The sequence below is a fragment of the Cygnus atratus genome, chromosome 1 (assembly GCF_013377495.2).
Source record: "Cygnus atratus isolate AKBS03 ecotype Queensland, Australia chromosome 1, CAtr_DNAZoo_HiC_assembly, whole genome shotgun sequence".
NCBI classification, from domain to species: Eukaryota; Metazoa; Chordata; class Aves; order Anseriformes; family Anatidae; genus Cygnus; species Cygnus atratus.
The window spans coordinates 182,771,438-182,795,648 of NC_066362.1; the positions used below are offsets into that span (position 1 = coordinate 182,771,438).

The following is a 24,211-nucleotide window of genomic DNA, read 5'->3' on the forward strand; positions in this document are numbered from 1 at the left end:
ACAAACCATTTTGCCTTTCAGAAAAGAATCTGTGCATGCATTTAAGAAAATTCTGTTGGGAAGGACCCAACCACGTTTACTTCTGAATATTCAGAAAGTTTTGATATTTGCTTTTTTCATAATGCTAACTTTGTGAGAGGCTTATATGAGTTTTATTATGATGTGACAGAAATAATTTGAGTTCTCCTTTAATCATTTCCATAATAAGATCTTTTTTCTTCCTCAGATCATATTTTTTTTCCAAACCATTTCCATCTTCTTCTTTCACTGTTCTTGAGTGAAAACAAAATTATTTGCTTGTCATTTTTCATTATGAACACTCAAGGAATGTCCAGAATTCCCACTTGAGAAACTCTTCTTTGTTTTGTTTCAAAAAGATATGCAGTGAGAGAGCAGGTAAGAGTTGCAGAGCTGGAAACAAGCTCAAACTATCTTGACAGTCACTTATCGTGTGTCTATTTTCAAGTCATTTCCCACCATTGCTCAAGATATTGACATTGACTGCAGGAAGGACATATCCATCCACTAATAATGCTCACGGGAAAACATTAATTGAAAATGACCATTTTTATGTACAGGCTGTATTTTGGATCAGCTCCCAGACATACAGGGAGGAGAAAAAATGGAAAAAAAAAAAAAAAAAAGGAGAGAGAAAGTGCTGAAGGCTTTCTCATCAGTCACACCCAACAAATGCATGTCCCAAATCTATCAACTCAAATATCTTTTCCTCTGATTCCATCTGGAAACTGTCATCAATTCATTTTGCAAGATTTTCTTTCCATTCTCTACTCCCCTTTTTCAATAAAATAAATCCATACTTTTATCACAGCAGGAAGGGTTCTGAAGAAAGTAATCAAACATACTCCTTGTAAGCACCGAGAAGAAAACCTGAGTATGAGTAGCAGCCTACCTGGATCTATCAAGAACAAATCTTGTCATAACAATATAATTTTCATTCATCACCAGACAGCAAGCTATGTAGGTTGGGGCAAAGCATATCATACAGCTTGAGTTTTGTAAGATTTCAGAACCTGTCGATCAAAATATGGTCTAAGAAGAAAACCACAATCATAGAAGTTGCCAACAGTCCTCTGTAAAACATGATGAGTGAATCAAACAGAAGGATGAAATGAGCAATTCTGTAAGGGTGTATCCCAATCAATATATGCATTCATGACATTTAAGATGAAATAGAGAGAGGGCATATTAAATCTGTAAACAACATAAAACTGAGGGGATCACAAAACTGTTGCAGGACACAAATAGAATTCAGGATGATCTTGGCAAAGAAGATAAATGATTTCTGTAAAAAAATAAAATAGTTCAGTAAGGAGTACAAGGTTATAAATGAACAGACATAAGTATAGATTGAAATTGAATATGTTTAAGGCAACAATTTTGCATGGACAATTTAAAAAAGACCAACAGAAAATGGCTAGACAATACCACGTTGGTGTGAAGAAGCCAATATCACACTCAGTTGCATCAAAAAGGGCACAGAATACAAGTAATGTTAATTTGTCCTCTGTTATACTGAGAAGTGGTAAAGAATGTGCAGAAGGAAGTAAGAAGCTTCATAAAATTAGGAAATATACCCCATAAGGAAGTCTGAAGCGAAAAGCGTGTTTAAAAGAGAAAACAGAAGGTACAGTAAAGAAATAAAATATTCTCTGTATCCACATTTTATAGAACGGGTCATTATAGGCTTAATCTGCACAAAGGTAAAACAAATTAAATATCAGAAAAGTTACCTGGAAAGAGTGCAACATATCCACTCACTGCTGCAGGCCATCACGGGATAATGCAAATCATCCTTATTTAGAAAAGTGATGTTACTTTCAGTGAATTACTAAATGTTATTGTATTTGTTTATTTATTTATTTTAAATATATCAATACCTTTTGTGCAATATGGCTGGCACAGTAAATGGAAGTCATTAGTCCATGCTGTGATTATTGAGGCACAGAAATTGATTTAGCTGTAATAGTATGAACATGATAAAGCACTAAAAAACGTTATGGTATTTTCAGTGTAACTGATAAGAGAAAAAAATACGGTTTTGAAAACCCACCTTGTACTTGGATAAAATAGAATTAAAATAACTCAGACTTGTAAATTGAACTACAAAATTCCTATATATATGACAAGATAAGCACTAAGGACAACTTAATGTGACAGGGATTTAGTATTGGCTGTGGCAAGATCCCTGTTCCTTGTCATGTCCCAGCTAAGCTGAAAGCAAATTTTCAGCAAAATAAATGGACGTGATATCACATGGTATTCTAACTAACTGGGTGTGGGGTGTGTGTGGGCAGGGAGTTAACCCTTGTGAACAGGAATGCATATTATTAGCAAGTAAAGACGTATACGCCTGATCTCTGGACATATTTATGGACCTTATGTTGTACACTGAGAAAGGCTGTCAGGAGAAGCAAAACTGGCAGCTCCCTGCCCTACCAAAAGGAGACAGAAAAAAGCAAATTCCTAAAGGTAAAATATTTAGCATAAACTGTTAATATCTTCTCCTTGCAAATTCTGGAAAAGTGGATAGAATTATAAACCCAGTTCTTTTGAAAAATATCCAACTTGTATCCTACTGGTGCAGGTTGTGAGGCATGCATTATGGTTCGTTGCAGGTTGTATTAGCGTGGGATAGCTCAACCAACACATTTTGAGCTAATTCATAGCATAGACTGCTAAATAAATTCTGTTGATCCCTAGGCTAAGGGAAGTATTACCCAACTTGAGCTATCTAAAGTTAGGTGTTTCTTGCTGGAGTTGCCATTTGGGTGAAAGAACATCTAGAACGTATGGAGCTCTGCCTCCGCGTGGTTGTTGAGCAAGTCAAGAGCTTATAGGTAAGGGTTAAAGGACAGACTAACAATGGGGACACTATTGTGGGTGTTTGCTACAGGCCACCTGATCAGGAGGAGGAAGTAGATGAGGCCTTTTACAGACAGCTAAAAGCAGCCTGGAGATCACAGGCCCTGGCTCTCATGGGGGATTTCAACCACCCTGACATCTGCTGGAGGAACAACAGTAAGGCACAAACAATACCGGAGGTTCCTGGAAAGCACTGATAACTTTCTGACACGTGATGGAGCAGCCAATGAGGAAAGGCGTTCTGATGGACCTCGTACTAACAAACAATGAAGGACTGGTTGGAGATGTAAAGGTTGGGGGCATCCTTGGCTGCAGTGACCATGAGATCCTGTATTTCAGGATCCTGCAAGGAGGAAGCAGTGCAATAAAATTGCAATCATGGACTTCAGGAGAGTTAACTTTGGCCTTTTCAGGGGTCTTGGAAGAATCCCATGGGATCAGGCCCTAGAAGGAATACAAGATAGATTGTTAATATTCAAGGATCACTTACTCCAGGCTCAAGAAGTGCATTCCTATGAGCAAGAAATAGAGCAGAGGGGGTAGAAGACCTGCATAGATGAACAAGGAACTCCTGACAAACTCAAACATAAGCAGGAGGTGTACAAGATGTGGAAGCAGAAACAAGCCACTTGCGATGAATATAAGGATGTTGTCAGAGCATGCAGAAATGTGACAAGGCCAATTTGGAATTAAATCTGGCTAGGGATGTCAAGGACAACAAGAAGGCCTTCTTCAAATACATCAATAACAAAAGAAAAACTAGGGAATATGTTGGCCTGCTACTGAATGGGGCTGGAAAACTGGTGACAGAGGACAGAGTGAAAGCAGAGATACTGAATGCTTCAGTCTTCACTGCCAAGACCAGCCCTCAGGAATCACAAACCCATGAGAGCAAAGAGAAAGTCTAGAGAAAGCAAAATTTTTCCTTGATTGAGGAGGATCATTTAGGCAAATGTGACATCCACAAGTCCATGGGTCCTGCTGGGATACATCCATGAGTTTTGAGGGAGTTGCTAGGCCACTCTCAATCATCTTTGAAAGTTCATGGAAATCAGGAGAGATACCTGAGGACTGGAAGAAAGCTAATGTCACCCCAGTCTTCAAAAAGGGCAAGAAAGAGGACCCAGGGAACTACAGGCCAGTCAGCTTCACCTCAGTCCCTGGCAAGGTGATGGGACAGCCATTCTGGAGGACTTCTGTAAGCATATGGAAGTCAAGGTGATCAGGAGTGGTCAGCATGGATTCACCAAAGGGAAATCATGCTTAACCAACTTGACTGCCTTCTATAGGGGAATGACTGGCTGGATACATGAGGGGAGAGCAGTTGATGTTGTCTACCTGGACTTCAGCAAGGCTTTTGAAATGTCTCCCATGCTATCCTCATAGGCAAACTCAGAAGTGTGGGCTGGGTGAGTGGACAGTGAGGTGGATTGAGAACTGGCTGAATGGCAGGTCTCAGAGGGTTGTGATCAGTGACACAGAGTCCAGTTGGAGGCCTGTAGCAAGCAGTGCCCTGCAGGGTTCAATACTGGGTCCAATATTGCTTAATTTATTCATTAGTGACTTGGATGAAAGGATAGAATGCCTCCTCAGCAAGTTTGCTGATGATACAAAACTGGGAGAAGTGGCTGATACCCCAGAGTACTGTGCTGCCATTCAGAAGAATGTCAACAAGCTGGAGAGATGAGAAGAGAGGAACTTCTTGAAATTCAACAAAGGCAAATGCAGGGTTCTGCGTTTGGAGAGGAATAACTCCATGAACCAGTAAAGGCTGGGAGCTGACCTGCTGGAAAGTAGTTCTGTGGAGAAGGACCTGGGGGTTCTGGTGGACAACAAGTTAAACAAGAGCCAGAAATGTGCCCTTGTGGACGAGAAAATAATAAATAAAATAATTAAAAATATAATAATAATAATAATTAAAAAAAAAATACTCCAGAATTTTTTGTTCCAAAAATTCCACACAGAAATCTGATGTTTTAATAATTATTTTTTGCTAGATCTTCTTGACATGAATTCATAACTGCATTTATATCCTGGGTCAAAAAAGTGGACCCAGCTGGGAAAAGAAGCTGAAAGAGATGCTCTTCCTAGGCAACCTGGAGTTACTAGCAGAACTGTGAACAAAACCTGAGTTCTGACATCCAGATGAGTTGTCCAGCTGCTATTGCCTTAAACCAAATTTACTGGTTTTCCTCCTGAATAAGTCATTTTTTCTGTTCACAGCATCATTTAGAATCTGACAGAATATACTTCCATCTCAAAGGTGCAACCCAAAGAAATCGTCCCACCACAAAAGCTGAACTTGTGGTTAGAATTTCAGCTAATTACTCCTTCCATTTTGCTGTGAACCAGTCCATGATTTAACCCAAATGGGTTATTTTATGGCTTTATGTGTCTAGCATTTTGAATGTTAATTTGAGGTCTTCATATATTTTATATAAGAATCAGTATCTTAATATTTTAAACATACATTATTTAAAAATCAACATTTCTTTCAGATTCAAAAAGATAAGAATCCCTTAACCTCATATATGTACTGCTCCATTTTTATTATCTCTGTTGCTTGTGGTTTGAATACAGAGAAAAGTGAAAGATGAGCATTAAGTACCTTGACAGCATTGAGCTGAACTGAGTGTGAAAATGTTAAAGGATACAAATTGAAATGAAACCTTCTGTGCTGAATTTACATAGGCAGCATTTCAGCTGTTTAATTAGTATTCAAAGTGTGCATTCTGAAGAAGTTATATCTCTAAAAAGTTTCAGTACTCATTCATAGGTTCCTGTACATTTACATCTAGCCATCTAGCCCCCCCAGACTGTTGTCAGTTAACTTACAGTTCCTTTGAGCAAGGGTGAGCTTTTATGAATATGTCTGTCTATGAAAAAAAAAAAAAATGGTATAGAGACAGGATTTTGTAAAAGAAAGAAAAATATTTCAGTGGCACATAAAACATGTGGTACTTACATCCCCAAATAGTTTAGGAAATGAAATGAGTCCAAGGGCAATTAACAAGTTGAATCCTTTTCAGAGAATCCAGGGAAGCTGCCTATGGAAAGCAAGAAAATATGCCAGATGGCTGTTATCTGGCATGTATCACACACACTGCTCTGAAATTATATTTTTCCTTAGCTCAGTTTGATGACTTCCTTCCACTTGTCTGCCAGTGGTGCTCAGTAACCAGGCAATATTCCAGCTGTGCAAGGCACGGTGAATACCCTGGAATGGGGAGTAGGACCTTCAGTCACATCTTGGCCACCATTGCCTCCCTGCAGTTTTTGCAGACTTGTGAGGATGGTTTCAGCAGAGCTTTCAGGATAGACTAAATCCAGCCCTTTCACTGGTGTGACAACTGAATTCAAGTTGTCTTGAAATTATATCTTCAAGTTATTAAAATTATATATATAGCAGTTTATCAGCAGCTTGGTACATTTGAAAGGAGTAGAATTAGGGTGATTTTTTTTCAATTTTTCTTGGTGGAACAACTTCCATGATCATAATGTGTTTCAGCTGATATTATAATAATATAGAATCAAAGAAGGGAAGAATTCAAAAAACTAGAGTCTGAATCAGATAACTGTATATGCATAGAGATACCTTGTATGCCGTGGGCTGTACTGAAATTCAGAGTTCAGCATTTTCAAGGTGTTCAGTTGATTAACAGCTACAGAACAAGAGTTATGAAATAACTGATGAGCTTGATAACACACCTTTATAATATTAATTTCCTAATATATTGTGGTACTGCATCAGAACACATATGCATTCATTTTGTTATTTGTCATATATATACGTATTTCCTTTGCTTTAGTTTTTTCCTCCTTTTTTCCATGATTCCTTCATTCATGCTGTCATGATTGACATAGCTCACTAATTCATTCATCTAACTACTTGCAGCCATTGCAGGATTTGCTTCCCTTTTACAAACAACAGGCAAAGTAACTGTAAATAAATAAACAAAGACAAGACTTAAGAAAACTAAACAGGAACTGAGCTATCCAAGGAAATAGATTGCTTTACATAGATTCTGAGCTCCTGCACTTAAAAACTAAGTAAATGGGCATTTCATTTTTCAGTCTTTCTGTTAGAATACTGCAGGAATGAGGACTATGAGAAACCTAGATAGAAGCATGGACAGACCTGGGGTTTCAGTTCTTTTTTCCAAAGTGACTATTTATTTCCTGAATACAGAAAACAGATCATAACAGAGCAATTGGTCTCTTGCCTTGATATCATATTGTTAGGAACAGAAAATGTCTCAGACCTGACTGGCGTTAATTTAGACTCTTTCTATCATAGCAAAGGGAGTTTTCTTCACACAGACCATACAAGGAACTTAAACACATATTTAAGAGGGTTGTTCCACTTGGTACCTAAAAAATTCTTAGATATCTAAGTCCGACTGACTCATTCCCACTTACAGCAAGCACAGGGGAAAAGAATGCAACAAAAAGCTCATGTCCTTGAGCAATGAAATGTACAGACTTTGAACTATGCTTTCTTCTTTTCTGTTTTTTTCCTACTCATCCCCATACAGATATGCATACAAGTATGCAATCCTCAAACTGCTTTGCTCAGCCATATAAATAATGTTGAAGTAGAAAAAAATCAGCAAAATGTAAGAAGGCAAAAATCATTTGACCTTTCTAAGTTTAAGTAGTCTCACACTTGATATATTAACTGCAAAGTGTATCATACATTCACACAACTTCTAAGCCTTGGGGAGTTACAGTCACAGTCAGTGATTGTAAAACCCATTAGCTTTCCATCCTCCCAGGATTTAAGGAATATTCATATGTTTTCTGTGACTGCTCTGTCAAAGATTAAGATTGGGTGGCTAATATCTGTGAGTGCTGATTATTTGTTTTGGCTTATTTAAAAAGAATTGTTTTCAGTAGTTTGAAAGTAAAATTCTTCATAAGTCTGGTGACTTCAGAGCAAGTACAAGATCAACAGTTAAATACAGAAATATCCTGAGTGTCTTGAGAGCACTCAAAACTTCAAAATATAAGTACTTCATTATGCTGCAGATGAGGGAATAATTTGACCTCATTGCTTTGGCTTTCTTTATATCTTTGGTTTAAATGAGTCGGAAATCTTAAAATAGGATGTGAAGGATCAGGGGTTAAACTCATGATGTAATTAAAATTGCAGTCTTAGGGTTTGCCCTTTAAGCTTAAATGTTTCTGTAAGTTAAGGCTGAAATGATTTAATGCACACTACTATATTTGGGTAAATTGTGATGGTACGAATTCCAGAATGTGTGCATCAGCTGAGTTCCTTTAACATGAATGATTTTGATAAACTATGAGAAAAACAAGCAGCTTTTGAATTAAAGGACCCCATATACAAGTCAATCATTGTAATGCCATGTTGTTTGGAGCTTTGTCTCTGTTAACATTTCAGAGAAGATTGAGGTTAATGACATGTTATGATAGCCTTCAGTCTGGAAGGGCTGGAAACAAATATTAGTTTAGTACTGTCAGACAGTACAAAGATAATAACATCCTAAGTGACACAGAAATACCCTGAGCAGTCAGTGAATTTGGAGCTATGTCTTTTTTCTCCTTGAGCTTTCTGCCCTTCCAGCTCTCACTTCTGTGCTGTGGTACCCAGACCCCAGGGCCAAGAGGGGAGTCTCACTAGTTGTGGCAGATGCTGTCAAAGCACAACATATTCATCCCAGTAACATTTGTTCAGCCAAATGATAGCCCAAAGCTTGCTTCTACTAATGCAGATTTCGAGCCTCTACTGCCATTTTCTTTTTCTTTTTTTTTCTTTAGCATAAAATTGTTGATTACAGTTGCAATTTAGAGAGCAGAAAAAGCGTGTGTGCGTGTGCTCTTTTTTTTCCTTTTTTTTTTTTTTCCCTATATAATATGTAAGTAACAGAGAAGATAAATCTATGATTGAAATAACCAGTGAGGTTTGGGGGTTGGAATTGTCTCATTTTGCTCACTGACACTACCAACAAGCAAGAAAACAGATATGGATTTCAAGTCCCAGACCAAACTGGACAGGCATAATGAAGCAATCCAGTCCCCAAGGTGCTCCATGCAGTAGCTAGCCTGGAGGTGCCAGATAACTGTGGGTTTCCAGCACTGGGAGAGACCTGACAGAACAATGTGGACAGACAGAGAGAGTTCTCTGAAAAGTCACATGCCTGGGTTGTGCTCTTGTCCTGACCATAACTGACACCAGGAATAGTGCAGAGACCTTCTGCTTGTACTTGTATCTGAATGTCCTCTCCAGCCTTACGTAACTCTAGTAAATTCTCAACCAGGTTCTTTACTTCCTGAGTAATATTTGAACCCATATATTGGAAGAGTGACTGATATCATATACCTGGACTTCTGTAAGGCCTTTGACAAGGTCCCACATGACATCCTGGTCTCCAAATTGGAGAGAGATGGATTTGATGGGTGGGCCATTCAGTGGATAAGGAACTGGCTTGAAGGTCGCACCCAGAGAGTGCTGGTCAAGTCCAGGTGAAGGCCGGTGACAAGTGGTGTCCCTCAGGGGTCTATCCTGGGACTGGTACTTTTTAAGAACTTTATCAGTGACATAGACAGTAGGACCAAGCACACCCTCAGCAAGTTTGCAGATGACACCAAGCTGAGTGGTGCAGCTGACACAACAGAAGGAAGGGATGCCATCCAAAAGGACATGGACTAGTTCAAGAAGTGGGCCCATGTGAACCTAATGAGGTTCAACACGTCCAAGTGCAAGGTACTGCACGTGGGTCAGGGCAATCCCAGACATGAGTACGGACTGGGAGAAGCACTCATTGAGAACAGCCCTGCAGAGAAAGACTTGGGGGTTCTAGTGGACGAAAAACTTGATATGAGCCGGTAACGGATGCCTGCAGCCCAGAAGGCCAACTGCATCCCAGGGCTGCATCAACAAAAGAGTGGCCAGCAGTTTGAAGGAGGTGATTCTCCCCCTCTATACTGCCCTTGTAAGGCGTCACTTGGAGTCCATGTCTGGGGCCCCCAGCACAAAAAGGATGTGCATATATTAGAACGGTCCAGAGGAGGGCTACAAAGATGATCAGAGGGCTGATCAACTTCTTTCACCTATGAGGAAAGACTGAGAAAGCTGGGGATGTTCATCCTGGAGAAAAGAAGGCTCCGGGATGACCTTATTGCAGCTTTTCAATGCTTAAAAGGGGCTTATAAAAAAGATAGAGAGCAACTTTTTGCTCACTCACATGACAGGACATGGAATGGTTTTAAACTAAAAGAGGGGAGATTTAGATTAGAAGTTAGGAGGAAATTCTTCACTCAGAGAATGGTGAGGCCCTGGAACAGGTTGTCCAGAGAAGCTGCGGATGCCCCATCCCTGGAGGTGTTCAAGACCAGGGTGGATGAGGTCCAGGGCAACCTAATCTAGTGGGTGGTGTCCCTGCCTATGGCAGGGGGTTGAAATTAGATATCTTTAAAGTCCTTTCCAACCCAAGCCGTTCTATGATTCTATGATATGATTCTATGATTCTATACACACATTATGCAAAGGTGTTACTTTTCATTTGTAGTTCAGAATACGGAACATGAAAGCAGAAAAGAACTTGCTCAGGAACTGCTGGGTTCACAACTGCCTGCTGTAAACATCCCCCATAAGACATGTGGGAGGACCGTGAAGGTGGCAGCTCCTTCTGTATGTGGTCATGAGGGTGGGTGGGCTAGCTCAAGATACCCTGCAGCCCTGCTCTGAAACAACCTCTGTGCCAGCTTTACCCAGTGCTACACAGCTAAGTGTGTATGTTTGAAAGCGTGGGAAGGGAGAAGGTGTTTCTGCCTGTTGACTCCACATACTGTCTCAGATCTGTACATCAATACACTATGGCTAGGCAGAGATTTTTTTCACTAGGGATGTATGATTATACTCCTGAAGGCTGGATCTACGCTCTTGACTTTCTACCCCATTTTACTTGAATAAGTGGCCACCTCTCAAAGTAATTCTGATTCAACTAATTACTGCTTGAGGCCCTTGTTTTACAGTCCACACACATAGCAGCTCTTCTACATAGATGCAGTCCCATTGAACAAACATGAGTTGTTTAACATGCAAAACAGCTAAAAAATGTACAAAATACGCACTCATTAGAAAGAGGGAGGAAAAACAAACAAACAAACAAACAAACAAAACAAAAAAGCCATGATCAATTGATTTTAATTATGGATTTAGATCCACTGACTACTATTTGTTTTCAGTTTAATTTCATTCTAGTTTTCTTTTGTCTTGCATTTCTGCCTGATTCTGTGCATTTCATTTTTTGCACCACTTCTTTCCCTCCCAAGACTCAAAATGTAGTTCATCTCACCTCATTCTAATACTGCTCTCACATGCTTTACCTGTTTCTTATTAGCTTCTCTTGGATGTTTTTCCACTTGGCAATGAGCTAATACTGCTGTCATAAGACTACTTTCAAATATTTTTTTCCTCCCTCCAGTGGCCATATACTTCCCTAGGCTTCAGCTAACTTTTTCCCTTTCCTCCTCCTAAATAAGCATTGTCACTCGAAGCACCTTGCTGCCTTCTTGTATCATGACAAAAGTCACACTGTGCATCTGCTTCCAAGATAGCTACAAAATCAGAGAGTAGTACTGTGAATACTGTCCATGTACTGTTCTACTTGTTGTGCTGATATACTGATAAAAATACTATTTCCTAGCAGCACTGCAAATCTATCAAGAGCAAGCAGTCCTGTCCTGTCTCTCATTGCCAGTCTGTGTTGTAGAATTGCCCTATAAGGTCTTACATGGGAATATCAGTAGTGAGCAGAGATGCACAAGGCAAGCACTTCAACTTCTGGATAATGCTAGCAAGTGGTTTTTGTGTATTCTGTACTTTGAACATTGTGCTGACTTTCAGCTTGGAAAATCCAGAAATGGAATAGATGTGCTGTGTTTGTCAGTTCTCTTCTGCAACGATATGACTCAGTCGTGAATAGACTGAAAAAGAAAACAAGTCCTGAAGTTAAAATTGAGTAATAAAAGAGAAGTGCTCTAGATCATATAATGATCTAAAATATGGAAGGAAGACAGACTGAAGAAATGTGATTATATGGTGACGGATACATACATCAGACAAATCTACATATCCAGATACATATGATACTCATGAGCTTGGATTTATATTGGTCACCTTCCACCTGATGCAGATTGAGTTTGCACTTGGTTGCTGAACTAAGAACCAAAGGTAGTCCATAAGCAATGCTGCCAATACCATTTTTTTTTGATTAGCATTGGCTAATCACACTTGCACGGCTTCATTATACTAGTCTAATAAGATGTCTTGATATATGAAAGACGTTATGAGTCAGATATTGTAAAATACAGAAACAAACGTAAAATGAAAGATCTTACAATCTTCTGATAAAATACAGAACACAGCAGAAATTTAAAAATAATGTTTCTTCTTTGGGAGCCCTGTGTTACCAACTGTCCCATTTTACTACAAAAATAGTATATTTGTGCATGCAAATATAGAAATTAACCTTGAGATAGTAAATTCTTTGCAACAGGTATCTTTGCTTCTCTGTATGTCATGTTTCTAACCTTCTCCTTCAGGAAATGTATCTTTTCTTCCTCATTTACTTGCCATTTTTATTTTGTAACTTCAGCTTTCCTGCCCCCTGTTCACTGCTTCCTTCAGAGTATCACAATTATGCCTCCATGAATCTCTTTCCTTGACAAAACCGAAATTAACAAGGGAGAGACCAGAAAGTGTTTACATCTTGCTCACAGCTGGGGCTTCAAGAGACTTGACAGGAACATTTGCGTCTAACTCTTCCTTGTGTATCTAATCATTTGTTCTAATGAATTGCTGCCTATGGACTGTTTACATACAAAAAGGCTTTATGAAAAATCATACCCTGTTTATTGCAATTTATGAACTGAAAAGAGGCTATGATGGTTAATTGAATTGTTATATTTAAAGTGTTTCCTTCACCTCCAGTCGGAAGCAGAGATCCATCAGAGAGGGTAGAAGCTGGTAAACTATTCATGGTATAATTTTCTGTAGTTTTCTTTCTATTTAGAGGCCTATAATAGTTTTTCATTTTTTATAGGTGCCACCAATACTTCTGGACAAGCAGTTTTCAGAATTTACACCAGATATCACACCCATTATTCTGGCTGCCCACACCAACAATTATGAGATCATAAAGCTCCTTGTGCAAAAAGGGGTCTCTGTGCCCAGGCCACATGAGGTCCGCTGTAACTGCGTTGAATGCATATCAAGTTCAGATGTGGACAGCCTTCGGCACTCTCGATCCAGACTCAATATCTACAAGGCTCTGGCAAGCCCATCCTTGATTGCTTTGTCCAGTGAGGATCCATTCCTTACTGCCTTTCAACTGAGCTGGGAGTTGCAGGAACTGAGTAAAGTCGAAAATGAATTTAAGTCGGAATATGAGGAACTGTCACGGCAGTGCAAGCAATTTGCAAAAGATCTCCTGGATCAGACACGGAGTTCCAGGGAATTGGAAATTATTCTTAATTACAGAGATGATAATAGCCTGATAGAAGAACAAAGTGGCAATGATCTTGCAAGACTGAAACTGGCAATTAAGTACCGTCAAAAAGAGGTGAGTGTGATGGAGAATATTTAAGCATATTTAGTAGTAGTAATGTGATAGATAATAGCTTGAAATACATCCTTTTAAATGAGACAAATTGCTGCTTATTTTTTCTTCTTCTTCTTCTACAGATCTCTTATATTTTTAATTAGATTAATTTGAGTAAGTTTTTATGGTTTAATAGTATCAGAATCTGAAATATTTTGTTATAGCACAGATCCAAAGAAACTTTCCTTTTCCTTTTACACCTGAATAGACACTGTCTCCAGTAGCTGTACTCTGAGGTAAACTTCAATAGGAGGATGAGAAATATAGACAACATACTTCAAAATAACTTTATGTATTAGTTGTGTCTGAGGAAAAGCAGGTTATGTATTTAAACAGCTACAGAATACTATAGGTACATCTACAGAGATGTTTCTTCTGAAAGTATCTATTATAAATAGATACTGAAACATAAGATTAATAGCAATGAATGATTCCCCAAAATGTTGACATTCAGATCTTTTTTTTTCTTTTTTCTTTCCATAAAATCCAAAATAGAGATACCTGAGCACTGGTTTTCATAACAGTTAAAAATTCATGAGTTTGGTTGGTTGATACAGATGTTCAATTGGAATCAGAGGATACCTGCATTTCTTTTAAAAATATTGAAGTTTTTACATGCATGCAGAAAGAGATGTACCGTTTCAAGTTTGCACTGAAGAATGAAGTCTGACAAGACTGTGAAGAACATCTCCACAGCTTTTGGTGGCAGAACCAGAGTGTCCATCAGCATGTACATTTTGTGTACTTAGCTGCAACTTTTTTTAGCACAAGGGACAGAACACCCAATGTACAACTTTTTTTTTTTTTTTCCTGTTAATTCTGCACCACTGTTGGTGGTTGGTTGTAAGAAAAAACAAGCTGGCAATGCTTATGGTGCCCATTCCTGACACCTACCATTCCCTGGGCTACAATTAGCAGCAAATAAGAGAGATTCTCTGAAGTCATGCAACTACTCTGCATTGGGTACAAACAATTTGTTAACTCTCTACTGTATAATATTGTCTCAACTAAGGGAGAGTTTGGTTTTATAAAGGCTGTCACATTTTCATCGTGCTACATTCTAGGCATACAGTGAACAATGAGAAATAGTTTCTTGTTTTCCTGAAGCAAATAAAAACATTGAGTGATATAATTGTTGTTTCATTTGAGTACGTAGAAGGTAAATCCCCAATTCTGTATACGATTCACAAGCAAAAGTTATTCTCATATGTCCCATATGACTCATATGTCATTCTGACTTAAGCAAATTGCAAAACTTTAGTGAAACAGTGCAATTAAATATCAGAGAATAATAGCAGTCTATAATAAGGAGTAGATGTAGTCATTTTTGCCACTGATTGCGAAATACATGTTGTGTCTCAGATATTGGGAATTTATAATAGAGAAATCCCAGTAAAACCACATTGTCTCCCACTGTTCAATTATCCTGTTTTACCTATGGTTCTGTTTAGGTATTACGCATATACCTACACAAATGGGAAGAAGTGTTTACTAAATGCTTACTAATTTTCCCACATACCTGAAATAAAGAGCAGGGAGATTAACAGAGTGAATCAATATCCTCTGGTTTCACAATAACTTTTGTTAGGGCAATTTGAATAATTATACTTGTAATTTACATCTCTGTCTTGCCTGGCCTGCCCAATACTAACTGGTCAATGTCATTTAAACAGTTGTAGTATGAACTCAAACATGGTAGCAGGGTGTGGTTGTCATTACTGGCAGTACTATCTCATTTTGCTTTTTTATTAGACATTCAGTTACCAACAAAGAGAAAACATGAAATTTTGAATATTAACCTGTTAACCTTTTCTCCAACACTTTTCAAATAAATAGATACTAGCTTATTTTTGTTTGTTTTGTTTGTTGTTTTCCCATTCTTATTCTACTGTTATCATCTTTTTATTCCTCTGTAAGTAGTAGGTAAAAGGCCAAGATACCTTCTTTGTCTCTGGCTCCTAGTGCAACAGTTTTTTGAAGAAGAAAAAAATCATTTTAAAATATTGATTTATTAGAAATGAGTAAGAAATACCTTTGGAAATTTCATTTTTCCTGAGACCCTACAGTTACCTTGTCTTTTTGATATCATTAGGGTTTCTATACAAATATATATATTTTCTATCTAATAAAAATATTTTATGTTCTACTGAGAAACATCAGTTCTGTGGTAGAAGAGTGAGTGAGAAATCAAAAGCAATGTGAAGGCAGATCTATCACATGGCAGGATAGGAAATAAAAACATCAGAATATTTGAAGATTAAGAAGGACATTTTTTTCTGATCCTGAATTATTTTTCAAAAGTTTGATTTAAAACATAGAACAGTTGCTAAATTTTCATTTCTCTTCCCAGTACTTTTTTTTTTTTTTGAGCTGAAACCTTTTTTTTTTTTCAATAAGGATTTAGCTGTCTAATTACTAAAACTTTTCCAAATGTCTCTTGTTGGTCTTCTGAAAGTTCCCAGTTCCCAGGGGCAGGCTTATTTCTGAGTCATTGGTACTTGTAGAGCCTGAACTAGCAAAGAGACACAGAAACAGGGAGAGAGGGACAGGGTCTTAACAGTTAGCATGGTTAAAGACAATTAGATTAAAAAATGTACAAAATTTATTAATTAGAACTTGAGGGAAAATATTTCAGGGAAATCAGCTTCAAACTACCTTGCTCACTTATTTGCAGTGAATTATTATATCACCAAATTAATATATCGCTATATTATAAATTATACATTATATATATCCAAAATATATTATGCATTGTATTACATACTACATTATATACTAAATTATTATATCACGATCACTATAAATTATTATACATTATAAATTATTATATCACTAAATTATTATGTCACTAAAATATTAATTGGTTAATTAAATCTTAAACACAACAATATAATATTCATATTACATGGATCAATTCTTGTTTTCTAAGAAAATGAGGATACAAGATAAAGTTAGCTTTGTCACTGATAATACAAGCTGTATGCTTTCAGTTATTTCAGTACAAAACTTTTAAAATTGCAATCTTCCATTTTTCACCAGTTCTCTATATAAAATAAAGCCTCCCTGGAATTGAATTGTTTCACAATAATGTCAGAAATTCAGTGAAAGTTTCAATGAAAACATGTCAAATCATTTAAAATCTGTCTTTTCACATTGATGTCTAAATACTTCATTTCAGTAAAGCATTTTGTTTCACTACTGTTTCTTACTTTGCTTGGACTTCACCATTTTTGACAAAGAAAAGTTTATACCTAATATCATACATATCATATTATTGTATAAAACAGTATAAATATTATAAAAGTAAAAAATATTCCTTATTATAATTGAATATTTCAACAATGGCTGGAGAAGTATATTTGAAAGTACTAAAATAAAAATTTATCATGTTCTAAGTAATATGTTCTAGTATTAAAACTGTCATTCTTTTGGAAATGTTGGCATTTTCTTCTAACATGGAATACAAAATATGTCTGGAAACACTGGAAATTTCCATACAGCTCCTCTGGCAGCAATACAGTTTAAAAGTCTGAGTTAATTTTCCTTTAGAACCACAGATTGATTTTGAGTAACTTTAGTGGCCATTATAATGTGTTTCTGATTAAAATTCTTTGAGGTGTAAAAGCTTGAATTATTGACTACGTGAGGAGAAATGAATTTGGAGACACACACATACACACACACACAAAAGACTGAATATTTGGACGTTTTTAACACCAAAGGAAGATGTGTTTAGTCTATGAATCTCGTAACTGAGAGGAGTGATGTATGTAGGTTTAGGATCATGTCTCCAAAAGACTTATTTCTGCAGATTCTCAGCCATAGTATTCAAAAAGTTTGATAAACATTTTGCCAGGCAAGAGCCAGGTATTCTTAAGCAGGTCATATGTTTGCTTTGTAGATCATGTAAATGTCTCTGTGTTTACAGATATAGACTCCACAGACTGTTAAAAAGCATAAATTATGAAGGTAGCTTATCTACTACATATGCTTGAAGTCTTATTCTAACTGGTTATCTATTACCTCAGAACTTAATGAAGTATAGGTGTCCCAGTGGAACCTGCAGTTATTGCTGCTGGAAAAGAAAAATAAAAAAAAAAATATTTAATTACAGGGTGAGAGCACATCTGTTTCACGTGGGTATGTAATTTTTCCTACATTTTAAATGCATGGTGAAGCAATCCTAAAGTATGTGAGCAAATTCCATATACAGTCAAAAGCGAGGTGTATGTGTACAGGGAGATCCCATCTTCTCAAGATATCTAAGTTAACTCTGAAGACATCTCTTTCTGCTCTCAGTGTAAGGAAACAGGGAACTTCAATTAGAAGAATTACTTCAGTAGACATTGAAAATATAGATGCAAGTTAGACACCTGATTGCATCAACTGCAATTTCTACCCTGTGGTAATAGAGATTTTAGATTCTGAAGGCTGAGAGTCCACGTAAGGGGAAATGAATCTCAGCACTAACTTTTTAATGACGTCTCAGAAGGCATCAATAACCTTTGAATGCTATATGCTGCACACAAGTTCCAGTCATCTCAACCCAGTTCTACTTAAACTATTCATGAACTGACACCAGCATCTTTTTATTTTGAACGCTTGGTAGAAATAATTAACTCAAGAAGGAGGAGACTTGCTGTTAATTAAGTACAGTGTCAGTCTCTCATTTCAATTCCTTTTTTTGCATTATCCTTAAAAGAAATGCTGCTGTGATGTCTGCCTTAAGCAAGAACAAGCAGTATTGCATATCCCTAACTAGCAATGCACAGCCTTTCTATTAAAATGTGACTGGAAGCAACAGAAGTTCGCGCATGGTTTGAAGGAGTCACTACTAATGCACCAACAAGCTTTCCTAGAAACCTGGGATATATTTAGCCCCAGGAACTTTTTTTTTTTTTTTTTTTTTTAATACTTAAAGCCGTAAAGCTTTGGCTTATGAAGCAAAATATGAGAGACAAAAAATCTTTAACATAGTGGATAAATAAGGTAGCACACACACAGTATTTCATTGGGAATGTAGACCTATACCTATAGGAATTTTACAGCTCTCTTTACTCCCTCCATGTACTTGCCTGTGGTTTTGCTGTTCTTCCACCAGCCCCTGCAGGAGCACCTAATCTACAGTTCAGATTCATTAGTTTTGCTGAGGGATGAACCCCAGCATGAACTGTGGAGGAATTTGTTTCTGCTGGCTGCCTCTAATCCTCCCACAGTCACCTTCAGTCCTTCCTGACTGCCGCCACCTCCTCCCTACTGCGGCTACTCCTTTGTGCTCCCCACACATGCTACTGTAGCTGCACCAACAGCTATGTTTAACCTCATTCCTCTCTACAGGTCATTTTGGCAAAGTCCAAAAGCTTCAAATAATTTATGTTATTTCAGCTCTTAGTAACTGCCCTAGTAGCAGGAAGAGCTCATGTGAGCATCCACCTTGAGGAGGAGCATTAACTCCTTTCTATTTTTTTTTCTGTTTCCTAGCTCCCACAATGCTCTTAAGCAACTCTTCTTCTCTCACATATCTTTTAGGATTTTCTCACACAAAGCCTTCTCTCCTCCTGTCCAAGATCCAACCTTTCCATGTCTGTGCTAGGAGCAACTGACCTATGATAAAGTGACTGCTTAACCAAGACACATTTGAACAGTTAGCTGACCGAAACTTCTGCACACTGTTGTGGTGAGATATTTTCCCCTGTTTGGTAGGTCTCCCTCCATTAAGATTAATGTTTATTGACCAAAAAAAAAAAAAAAAAAGATGAGCAAAGCAAGCTTGCCTGTCTGCTCATTCTTTTCATATAGCCCTTTGCTCCACCAAGTTTCCACAGAGATTTCTCTCTTCCCTTCTGTTCCCCATTAAAAATAATAATAATAATAATAATAAAAATAGTTAGTGCACTCATGTCTAAGGAGAGGTCAGATTTTTTTTTTTTTTTTGGTAGAAAATAAGTCCTTCTAGACTTTATAGCTCCAGGACTTAAGGCAGAAAAAATGACAGAGAGGTGCTGAGTATGCCACTGGCTTGACAAACAAGGACTTATGTTTGTGAAAGCCATGTAGATCTCAAGTTTGACTGGTGGCATTTGAAATTCTAATTTTTCATATTGAAAATAAATGTTCAGACAAAACTATTAACAAGTAATCCTGACAGAGAGGCTTGGCTTTCTTTTGCAAAAAAAAATAGAATGACATTCCTCCCCGTCTCATTCCCTCTTCACTAGATCATCCTTAGACCATCTCCACTGGCACAGTCCAGCAGTGGATCTTCTATCCATTTCCTTCTAGCCAAACACTTGATAAATTCTGATGACCAGTGGAGGTATCACAAGAAAGGCTAAATTGCCAGTCTTAGTGGCTTAGAGACAATTATTCCCTAGGCTGACCATCAGGAAAACAGTGTCTCAGATCCATGCAGTCTCAGGCATTTCTATTGAATCTTGTTTTCCCTAATTTAGTGACTCCATCTTGAGACAGAACAGATCAAACAGAATTCCTGAGACCAAAAATACTTGAAAAGACACATGGATCATAAAGGAAAGTTCTTTTGTTTCTAAGGCCAAGTTACACAAGAGACAGTATGGCTAAGTAGATCAGACAGGATTTTAGTCCTTCCTCTAACACCAGATTGCATGTTACTTCGGAAAGATGATTGCATATTAGATTCACAAATATAATACAGGTATCTTCAGCTTTTGTCTGTCCTTTGTAAGTATGTAAAATCCCAGTCACTTACAGGTTCAGTGGAATGATCACTTCAGTTGCTGTCTGTTCCTGCTGGCTATTGATGCAGTCATTGAACTGTTTGTATGTTGACTTGCCTGGTACCATATTCATACATGTATCTGAAAAGGGTTCCTGAGGAGGGACGTGAACTCCCTTCTCTGTTTGAAGGACTGCTCCTTGAGGGTGCAATAACCATGGAGAGTGCCACAATTTATCCTGTCTTGGGGCTGTCTGCACTGGTGTAGCCTCATCTTGAGTACTTTGTACAGCTTGGGGTGCCAAAATAGGAGGACATAAAACTATTAGAGACTGTCCAAAGGAGGGGTATGAAGATGGGTGAATGGTCTAGATGGGGAGATGTAAGCAGCTGAAGTCACTTGGTCTGTTCAGCCCAGAGCAGAGCAGGCTGAGGGGAGGCCTCATGGCAGCCTGCAGCTCCCTCACAAGGGGAGCAGAGGGGCAGGCACTGAGCTCTGCGCTCTGGAGACAGCAACAGGACCCAAAGGAATGGCATGGAGCTGGAACAGGGGAGGCTCAGGCTGGGGGTTAGGAAAATGCTCTTCACCAAAAGATGGTGGTCAGGCACTGGGACAGGCTCCCCAGGGAAGTAGTCACAATACCAAGCCTGCCAGAGTTCAAGAATAATTTGGACAATGTTCTCAGACACATGGCCTGATTTTTGGGTGGTCGTGTGTGGAGCCAGGAGTTGAACTCGATGATTCTTGTGAATCTCTTCAACATGGACTATTTTATGATTTTGTGATTCTATGATTGTCTCAGTCCTGACTGGCGAAACTGACAAGGGTGCTTCAGATCAGATAGCAAGGTGGGCTCTGGGACATAGCCAACCCAGAGTTCATAGCCTCAGAGCTTCAAGATCAATTTCCATGTCAGTCCCACTGAGCAGATCTTATGTCCTGTATGTGCTATTGTAACACATTGAAAGCAATAAATATGGTACAAGTGTGATTGCAACTCCTCATGGTGAAGGGCGTAATATAACAGGAATCGCTTTCTTCTTTATTTCATAAGACTTTTATTTTACTTCTTTTATGTATAATCTATCCATGACAATGGCAAAACAAACCATGTAATTCTTCTTTTCTGCTGAATCTAAACTACCTCAGCATAAAGAGGGTACATTTAGAGCAGCCCATGGAACTCATTGACTCAGCTTCTGCCTTTGTGGTACTTGATAAAGATCCTGCTTAGGCCTGTTGCGGGACTGCAATTATCCTGCTTAGGCCTGTTGCAGAACTGCAATTTCTTATGCTTTACTGATATTTTATGGACATTTTAAAATTGACCAACCAGCCTAAGAGAATGTCGTCTTGCGACAAGAAAGAACATTTTTCTTTGCTTCTGAAAATACATTCTCATTCACTTCTTTACCTTAAAATACTTTTTAACTTTATTTTAAAACTTGGAAAAAAAAAAAAAAGTTGATTATGCCTTTTGAGGGCAAAACACCAGAAGAAATTGCTGATGTTATTTGCAGCTTCAGTTGTCTGGAAAACAATGCATCAATATCTGCTAAGTACTGATTTGGGGACTGAAGAAAGAATTGAAAAAAATCTGAGTTGTTAATAGAAGATTTTGAAAAGCTTGCTAGTTTTGTTGCTTAAAGAATTCAGTTTTATTTTATTGCTATCATTAATCAATATAAAACATAACTTTCTTTCTTCTTTTTCTGTGTTGCTTCAACTTTCCTGGTAGTTTCACTTTATATAGTGTTAGATTATGGGACTGACACAACCTAAAACCAGTGCAAGAGTGTATTGAACCAGAATAAACAGGGAAGAGAACTGAAAGCATATATTTTTTTTTTTCAATGTTCTTTTCCTTTTTACAGTACATTTGGATTCACAGTAATGGAAATAGACAATTTAGAAAGTTATGTGTTGCAAGCTGTGCTCTGTAGACATACGCAAAAAGTAGTTTGTTTATCTGATATGTAAGTGCTTTGGGTTTGATTTTCTTTCAGCCTATGTAAATGCTTAGCAAACCCAGGACAAATAGCTGAGATTGCAGACTCATCCAGTCTTTTACACTCACTATTAGAAGGTGTGTCAGGGACTCAACAGATTAACAGTGTTTTGTTTTGTCTTTTTACAATAACCCACTTTTCTTATATCAGGTATGTGTCTTGTGCAGATATCTTGGGTACATTTGGGCATATCAAACGGTACAACACATGAAAGAATTAAGACCTCTCAATAAGATAAAATAAGATATTTTGAGGAAAGATTTTAAGAAAGTGAAAACTCTTTTGCCAGAGAGAGAATAGGCTTGATGTTAGTGAGCACTTGCAAATAAGTAAGAAGTTGATAGGGAAGTATTTTGCAGAAAATTTTGAAGAACAGGGGAAAGCCAAAGGTGAATAGGTGAATGTATATGAGGAGAAATGAATCCAGAGCCGAACATCCTCTGGCATTTTCTTTATCATATCATGCACTTTTTTTTTTTCCTGTGATTGTGTTTCATTCCTGAATAATGTTGAGAAAAAAAAAGAAAAAAAAAAAAAAAAGTAGGGTCCTTAGCATCTGTAGAAGAGAAAAGACCAGTGCAGATCTTCAACAGAAATTTCTGAAGGTCCACAGAGTGTAATGCACCTATGCTCTGTTGCTCAAGTACAAGATCTGGCTCATTATTTTTTTAGGTGGATGAAGAGGAAAAGGAAATGTTTTACACTTCCTACTGTGAAGAAAAGATAATAATATTTAATTAGCAGGGTAATGTATTCATTTAAATTAGAGGTTGTTTTAAATAGCTAACCTTAAAGGTTTCATTAGCAACCCTGTTAGGGTTCACAAAAAGACATGACTCAGTTATGCAGCATTTGACATCAAGCCAAGCTGAAAATGTAACAGAAGGTAAAAAAGGTTTGACACATTATTAATAAAAGTAGTTCAAGGTTTGGACTCTTTTTTTTTTTTTTTTTCTTCCCCCCCCCCCCCCCCCTTTTAATGGCATGTATATTGAAACCAGAAATAGCCATTTTTGTAGTGTGTTGGTTGGTGCTGTGAGTCCTTCCACATAACCAGGTATTTAAGTAAGGTACCTGTCAGCATCTTAGCCTAGGGTCTCTTCATATTTGATGGGAAGAGACAGACATTTCCAGATAGCAACTCAGGCTAAGAACAAAATCATTTTTGGCACCACCTACGGTCCTTCCACTGACTGCAGAGGAGGCATGAGATAACTAGATGTGTTATACAGGGTAAAGAGAAGGTAAAATTATTTAAGAAGGATAGAACAAAATTTCTGGAAGGTAAGTAACAATAGCCTTAAGCTAATTTTATGAAAGTCTTGATATTCTATTCTGAGAACTAGAAAAGCTCCTTAAAGTGAGATAGATGAACTTGGAGTGTCTGTTTACTGGAATCTCTTTGGCAGTCCAAGATACAACTTCCCTTCTGGGTCTATATTAACCAGAAAGTTCAGAAACAAAATTGAGTTTCCCACAGAGACTCATCTACATTGTTTATACACAGTCGTGTTTAAGCACGGACTTAGACATCATTTTAGAGTTCTTTGGAGTGTAAAGATGGAACATGCTAATTGTTTGTCCTGCTTTAGGGAGAAGGTATCATTCATGCGGTCTGGACAGGTTGTGTTTGGTTTAACAAAGTGATCAAACATAGTCTCAGATCAACTTTTCCTAAACAATGTTATGTTTCTGGCTACATACAGACTAACAGTCAGCAATTTTAATAGAAATATACAAGACTTGGTACTGAACTGTTGTCCATACTTGAACCTGCTCTTCACTTTTCGATGAAATATAGCTTTCCTTTAACCACCATAACCCATGTATCTACCTTACAGAGGAACTGGCAAAGAACCCATGGCAAATAGCTTTATAGGACTTATACTGTTCATACAGGTAGCATTTTCCTCCCAGCAAAATCAAGTGCTTGGGAGCTCCCACCAATATACAGAGATTGAATGATGACTTTGGATTTCATGTAGAGAAATAA

At 37.8% G+C, this 24,211-nt stretch overlaps 1 protein-coding gene across 2 annotated transcripts in view; it reads left to right on the plus strand.

The window, feature by feature from the left end:
* TRPC4 (transient receptor potential cation channel subfamily C member 4) overlaps window positions 1–24,211 on the plus strand; it is a 164,355-nt gene that overhangs the window by 83,193 nt on the left and 56,951 nt on the right. For both annotated transcript variants that reach the window (XM_035542830.1, XM_035542831.1), the window contains one exon: window positions 12,954–13,472. In XM_035542830.1, coding sequence (XP_035398723.1) covers window positions 12,954–13,472 — 519 coding nt within the window. The remainder of the gene's footprint in view (window positions 1–12,953; window positions 13,473–24,211) is intronic.